General features: G+C 53.0%; 1 protein-coding gene across 1 annotated transcript in view; it reads left to right on the top strand.

Annotated features, from left to right (window-relative positions):
• The first annotated feature begins 1,120 nt into the window (after positions 1–1,120).
• Positions 1,121–7,593, top strand: part of PLCL2 (phospholipase C like 2) — a 109,010-nt gene continuing 102,537 nt past the window's right edge. The window contains exons 1-2 of the mRNA XM_074861441.1: positions 1,121–1,454; positions 2,243–2,802. Coding sequence (XP_074717542.1) covers positions 2,479–2,802 — 324 coding nt within the window. The 5' untranslated portion in view covers positions 1,121–1,454; positions 2,243–2,478. The remainder of the gene's footprint in view (positions 1,455–2,242; positions 2,803–7,593) is intronic.

The raw sequence follows: 7,593 nt of genomic DNA, 5'->3' as shown, positions 1-7,593 counted from the left end.
GACTCCGCACCAGCACGCCGAAGGGGGTATTTATGCTGCCTTATTCTAGGTATCCACCATAGATGTCTGATCTCTGGTGCCAAGGCTCCGGACACAGTCAGAGATCTCCAGAGGGCAACTGAGGGAAGCTAAATTAAAAGCGTAGTGCTTTCGTTCGACTATAATCCAAGTCTAGCTCCTGCATTAAGCACTTCAGCCAAACGCCGAAGGTCAGATGGCGTGGGCTGTTTTAGGTGTCTCTTTGCTCAGCGTGACTCTTTGCACTCCTATTTCTGCGATTCCTAATTTTGCCCGTGCTCTCCATGTAGCACCTCCCCGCCTGACTCAACTTCTGAATTTCAAGCAGAGGGCCAAGCGCCTCGACTGCAGCATTCCATTTCCCTTTATTCAACTTAATCGTGAAATATCAAGCTCTCGCAATACGCAGCCGCATCGAGGCAAAAATAAACGCGTGGCTCTGTGAATTATTCCTCATACACAAAGCCACTCGTGTTTGTCTCACGGCAAACGTACACAAGTACGTACAGGGTACGTAAGGGCACGCTTTGGTTGCCGACAGGCTGCTTAGGGTAACGGTCAAGTTGCGGTTTTCATGCAGCCTTTACTATTCCAGCACTCCGTCCCCTTCTTTACTTTCTTCTAGAGCGGTTCTAGCTGGACGCATCGGCGGGGCCCGCGGTGGGCTCAGGGCGCAGCCCCGGCGGCAGGGCGAGGCCACCGGCCCAACGGCGCGCGGGTCCCCTCACGGCGCGCGGGAGCGACCGTTGGGCCGCCGCCCGCCCGCCCGCCCTTCCTGCGCGCCCTGGCGGCCGCCGGCCCCGGCGCGGGCGCGGAAGGGCCCCGACGGGAGGGGCGGGAAGGGCGCGGGGCGCGCCGGGGGCCGCCGGCCGGTGCGGGCAGCACCGCGCCGCGCCGACCCCCGCGGCGGAGGAGCGGAGGATGCGGCGGGGCGCGGAGGAGCGGGGGCTCTTTTGTGTCAGCCAGGGGCGCCCGCCCGGGGCGGGAGCGTGCGGAGGAATCCGCCGGTAACCCCGGGGCGAGGGAAGGGGCCGGCCGCCGCCGCCGGGGCGGGCGCGGGTCCTGCCCTCCGGCGGAGCCCCCCCGCCCCGCGCTGCCGGAGGGGGGTGCTCGCGGCGGGGCCGCCCAATCCGCGCGGGGCCGGCCCCTGTGATTGGCAGCGGCGGGCGGGGGGGCCGAGCCCGGCTCGCTCCCTCTGCCTTCCCCGGAGAGTTTCCCAGCGGGGGCGGCCGGGGCTGCTTCCCCCTCGGGCTGGTGCCGAGCGCTGAGCTGGGGGAGGCGGCGGCGGCAGAGAGCGAGGGGAGCGACCACATGAATCAGTTTCTCTCTGTATCCGGCTCCGGGCAGAGGCGGCGACCATAGCGGGGAGGAGGGGAGCGGGGGAAAAGCGGCTACTGCAGCGGCGGCGGGGCTCCCCGTGCCACCTGGCCGCCGAGGTGGGTAGCGGGGGCACAGCGTCCGGGAGGGGGCCGGCTGCGGGGTGCGGGCAGCGGCTAGGGAGGGCGGGGGGGCCGGAGGTGCTGCTGCCCGGGCCGCGGCTGTAGCCGCTGCGAGGCGGCTGGATGTCGGCGGGCAGCGGGGAGAGGAGAAAAGTTGCCGATGGCGCCCGGGGGGTGCCCCGTGGGGCGGTGGCGGCGGCGCCGCTCGTGTTCCGCCGCTTCTCGCCGTCGCGCGTGGCCGGCGAAGGGCTGCGGCGGGTCGTCCCCGCTGTGCGTGGGACGGGCTTTCCCCCGCGGCTGGGGCCGGGGGGTTCGGGCTGTGTTGTTCTTCAAGTTCTCTTTTCGCTCCCGCGTCGCTGCTCCGTGATCGCGGGTCTCATTGTACGGCTGAAAATACCGCCATCAGCGTCCCTCTCGTGTTCCTGGCTGAGCAGCCCGCACAGCGCGGTTCCTCCGGCCGCCCTCACGCCGCGCCCCCCGCCCCCGGTAGCGGGCAGCGGGTCGGGGCGGGCCGGCCCCACTCCGCCCGCGGCGCGGCCGCACTCCCTCCGCGCTCCGCGGTTCTCTCCACGGTTCCCGCCGCGCCCCGGGGCTGCACCAGACCCGCCGCGTCGCGCGTGTGCCTTGCGCGGCGCCTCGCGGGGACCTCGCGCAGCCCCTCCCTCCGCTCCCCACGCGTGTGTGTGTGTGCGCGCAGGGGAGCGCGCCGCGGTGTAAGGCTCCCCCGCCCGCCGCCGCCCCGGCTGAGGGCAGGCTGTCACGTTTCGCTTCTTTTCCTTGCCCAGGTGCTGAAGGACGGGGGCTCGCCGAGACGCAGCGGAGGCGCCTGCCCTCCCCCCCCCCCCCCCCCCCCTCCTGGAGCTACGCGGCCTCAGCTGCGAAATGCGCGGAGGGGAGAGACTTTTGCTCAAAATCCCCCGCTCGTAAATACACAGAAAGCGGAAGAAGAGCCACCGCCGAGTAGCGGCGGGAGGAGGGGAGGGGGACAGCGATCTTCTTTCTGCTGTAGTCGGGGAGGCTGATGGCGGAGTTTGGTAGCGGTGGCGGCACCGGCGGCGGGGGGCTCCCTTCCTCCCCGGGGCCGGTCCAAGGGAAGGTGGCCTTCAAGGCAGGAGATGGGGAAGGAGGAGGAGGAGGCGGAGGTGGCGGCGGCGGCGGGAGATCCCGCTTTGACAGTGCAGGCGGCCGGGTTTCCAACGGGGACTGTGCCCTGGTGGGAGCCGGCGAGGAGCCGGGATCAGCTCCTCCTGCAAGCCCGGAGAGCAGCAGCAAAGAGAAAGGATTTTCCACCAGCCAACAACGAGAAGGCAAACCCGGCATCCCCCGGAGGAGCAGCATAATTAAGGTAAGAGCACTTGCTCCTCCCCATCGGGGTCTTGGCTCTTTCTCTGTGACAGAGGCAGGGAGATGCGGGCGATAGATTTGGCTCAGCTCACAGAGCCTTGGCTCTAGATGAAAGGATAGGCGGCTTTTTTCTTTTTTTTTTCTTCCTTTTTTTTTTCCCTGCGGTGAGGGTACTTGATTTTTCTTTTGTCAGAAGTGGACAGCAGTGAGAGAATGGCTTTATACACATCCACGCTTGGGGGTTGGGGACGCGTCATGTTTTGAGGTTTATTAAAACAGAAGGCTCTAACTCCTGTTGGAGAAGGCGAGAGAAACTAGCTGGCTTGTAAAAAGACAACATGGGCACCAGCCTGGCACGGAAAGACATGGATTACATGGTATCCTTGTTATTTGGGATGCACCTGTGCAGAGCAATTTTGTGGCTCCATTGGCTTGTGTGTGTGACAGGCACACAGCAGGTGATGAGAGATTTGGGATCTCATTGGGCTGGGGGTGGGAGAAGGTAGAATAGAGAGCATTCTTGTTAAAAGTGACAGCTTGTTTAACAGTAGACTGTGTTGTACTTCACCTATAGAAACATCTATCTTTATACTTAGCTCTGCATATTCTGAGTGTTTCAGCTTGAAAAGTAGGGGGAGTGTCAATGGTAGAATGTAGATGGGGGAAAATGCAATGTGAGTGTTTTTTAATACAATTATTTATACAAATACAGTTGCTCTCTTTTCTTAAAGCCATGGTTCCTAGGAGGTGACACTTTGTCTTGGGTTAGCTTTCCCAACTGCAGTGAAAAGGTTGAGAGAACATAGAGAAATTACTCCATTGGTATAATGGCTGTAAATGAAGCACAACTTCAGGTACTTCAGAACTGAGTTTAATCAAGATCAGCTAGATTTGTCTTGTCTTAGATATTTATATGCCTCCAAAATCAGCTGTGGTGGCGTGACCTTGGCTGGATGCCAGGTGCTCACCAGCAGCTGCTCTATCACGCCCCCTCCTCAGCTGGAGGGAAAATATATGGAAAGGCTCGTGGGTCGAGATGACAACAGGGAGAGATCGTTCACCAATTACTGTCACGGGCAAAACAGACTTGACTTGGGGAAATTAGTTTAATTTATTAACAATCAAATCAGAGTAGTATAATGAGAAGTAAAATAAAAACTTAAAATCACCTTCCCCCCCACCCCTCCCTTCTTCCCAGGCTCAACTTCACTCCTGATTTTCTCTACCTCCTCCCCCCAGTGGCACAGGGGGATGGGGAATGGGGGTTGTGGTCAGTTCATCACACGTTGTCTCTGCCACTCTTTCCTCCTCAGGGGGAGGACTCCTCACACTGTCCCCTGCTCCCGTGTGGGGTCCCTCCCACAGGAGACAGTCCTCCATGAACTTCTCCAAGGTGGGTCCTTCCCAGAGGCTGCAGTTCTTCATGAACTGCTCCAGCGTGGGTCCCTCCCATGGGGTGCAGTCCTTCAGGAACGGACTACTCCAGCGTGGGTCCCCCACGGGGTCACAAGTCCTGCCAGCAAACCTGCTCCAGCGTGGGCTCCTCTCTCCATGGGGCCACAGGTCCTGCCAGGAGCCTGCTCCAGCGTGGGCTTCCCACGGGGTCACAGCCTCCTTCGGGCATCCACCTGCTCCAGCGTGGGGCCCTCCCCGGGCTGCAGGTGGAGATCTGCTCCACCTTTACCCTCCATGGGCTGCGGGGCACAGCTGCCTCACCAGGGTCTGCACCACAGGCTGCAGGGGAATATCTGCTCTGGCGCCTGGAGCACCTCCTCCCTCCTCTTCACTGACCTTGGTGTCTGCAGAGTTGTTTCTCTCACGTATTCTCACTCCTCTCTCTGACTGCTGTTTTTGCAGCAGGTTTTTCCCCTTGAATATGTTATCACAGAGGCACTACCACCATTGCTGTTGGGCTCAGCCTTGGCCAGCGGTGGGTCCGTCTTGGAGCCGGCTAGCACTGGCTCTGCCAGGCACAGGGAAAGCTTCTGGCACCTTCTCACAGAAGCCACCCCTGTAGTCCCCCTGCTACCAAAACCTTGCCACACAAACCCAAGACGTTCCACTCCTTGCCTCTGTGAGTAACATACTTACGAATTATCATTAAAATCCACATTCATCACACAATCTTCACAAACTTCACTCACATCAACAAAAAAAGAATTCCCCACACCAAAATCAAAACAGCAGCATCACAGCACTGAATGAAAGTGGACAATTTACACACACAATCCACCCCTCGTCCCTTCACCACAATTAGAACAACTGAAATTCCGCACAATCATTCTGCTCCCTAAGATTGTTCAGTCCATGTTTTGCCCATTACCTCTGTTGTTCTGTTGGCTGGATGATAGAAAATCATGTGTGGAAATTCAAAACAAGTAGTGTATCTCAAGTTGTGTTACTGTCTTCTGGACCTCGCTATAAAAATCAAGGGGAGAACAAGGGCAGTCAGCAGTGGAACACATTTGACAGCCTGCACCCACCCTTCCTGTTCGAGCAGTGATGCTGGGCGTGTGTGTTTGTGTGTGTGTTAAAGAAATCATAACAATAGACAAGGGGCAACGGAGCTTGGTGTTGGAATAACTTAATATTTACTCGATTTGCCAGTGATTTTTTTACAGGTCTGGTATTTTTTAACACTATTTTGTTTCTTCTGTGGTAGCCCAAGAAAAATACTAGTGTTGTTTTCAGTGTGTATCATGCCATCATACTACTTTGTAGTGTGTGATTTGATTATACAGCAACCTTCTGCCTCTCTGGGGATCAAAGGAGGATGCAATACCTAGGGATTCGTGATATATTAAGATCAAGAAGCGTGAGATAAGGAAATATGTTTTGGATTACATTTCATGAATATTTAAGTCAAGGTTCTTAGTTTCTACAGAAATGAGAGCACTTCGGAATATAAAATTACTCAACTTTCTGGTATTATTACTGATGAATACCATTTTGCAGATGTGAACAGTAATCCATTTAGCTGCCAAGAACTGATTACTACAACTTCGTGTTATCGTTTGAATAATTATGACATGAGTGGAAAAATCTGACAACACTACAATTAAAGTTATGTGGTCCATATTTATTTTAGATATGACTGTTTTAATACTTCTGGGAAAAATCGCTTGTCTTCGTATATACTGAGTATTCTTCAGCCTGCTTAGTTCAGCAGTTCACAGGTAGTTTGAATCCGGTTGTGTAGGTGCATAGTTTTCAGCATGAAACCTTTTGGAAAATCTGGCATGAGTAGTAAACCTTAAGATACTACTTGTTCTCTGCTCTTGCAGTACAAAAATCAGTAAAACAGAGTGGAAACAAGTAAAATGTAATCTATTTTTGGGAAACGTTCCTGGAGTTTTAGTAACAATCAATGATGTAAAACTGCTCTTAAAAGAATATATGGAGCAACCTCAGGAAAAAGGTCTGTCCCATGCAGATTTCATACCTTCATGCAAAACACAACGTAGTTAACGGTAAAATGCATGTGTATGGAACATCTAATGCTTTAAATATTTTGCCTGCTGATTACTGTGTAGGCTTTTGAGTCACGGACAGAAAATTGATGTTTAAATAACAGGACCAGTTGAGATTAAATTCTTTGGAACCATATGTTTGTGTATGAAAGTCAGGGCCACAGAAATGTGTTTTATTTTGGTTTTAGTCTGTGCTTCCATTGGTTGTTGATTTTCATAACTCAGAGCAGTTGCTGCCTTTTCTCCCTTTCCTTTCTTACTTGCAGTCTCTGTTCTTTCTATTTTTTCACTGGTTCCATATTTTTTCTTTCTATTTTTATTTATTTTGTTCACCTGCATAATTTTGGCTTTTTCTTTCTTGTTCAGTAGAAGAGGATATACTCTTCGATGTTGAAGTGTCATCTAGGGTGATGACAGGTGGTAGGGCCACTATTACTGGAAAAACTAATATGATCTTCATACCGTAGTAGTTTACATGGCCTTTCACTCTCATATATAAGCTGCATTTAGGCTGAAAGTGTTACAGATTGTATCCTTAATTTGTAGCAGTTTTTTATGGAATAGCCTATTTCATTGCTAATCTTTGCTGAACCAAATTTGAGGGCTGGGGGCTGCATATCTGTGTTCATGGAGACTTTTTCACTTTCTATTTCCTACACTCCATATTTGTGAGATTCTGATTTTTCAGAGGTGATAGTGATGTCACATTGTGCATTCATGGGATTTAGGCTCTCCAGGTACCTGATCAGTGCACTAATTTATGTACCACTTATTTGTACATAGTGGTTTTTTTGGTCACTATTTTGTTTTTCCGTAATATTTTCCTTGGTGCAACTAGCTATGGTTTCCTATAATGTAACTTCCTACAACAGTTCCTATAATATTCTGTAAAATGAATTTACAGTGAGTCCATCTTGCAGTTCAGAGTGGATTTAAGCATCCTGTGGACTTCCCTTAGCTGCTCTGACAGTTAGCAGTGAGCTTGCTTTATTTTTGTTTGAGGTCCCTCTGAATCTTTCTTAAAGAGACTTTGAGGTGGTAGGAGTATGAGGATCTTTAAGGCAGCAAATGACTTGTGCTGTATATGTTTCCTCAGAGCTGCTTGCTTCCAGGGGTCTCCAATAAACGCCTACGGAACCTCACAGTTTGTCAGAACTGTAGACCTAGACAGAAAGAGAGGCAGCGGGATAAATATGTCTTTATTAGGAGAGGTGTTACAGTAATAAAATGAGGAAAGATACACTTAGGAGAGACTGCAGTTATTTAGAAAGACGACAAAGAGAAATAAATGGAGAAAGGTGGCTTGACATTCTGTGAGCAGG

The sequence above is a fragment of the Strix uralensis genome, chromosome 1 (assembly GCF_047716275.1).
Source record: "Strix uralensis isolate ZFMK-TIS-50842 chromosome 1, bStrUra1, whole genome shotgun sequence".
NCBI classification, from domain to species: Eukaryota; Metazoa; Chordata; class Aves; order Strigiformes; family Strigidae; genus Strix; species Strix uralensis.
Note: the sequence above shows the minus strand (reverse complement) of the source record. Positions and strands in the feature narration are given on the sequence as shown.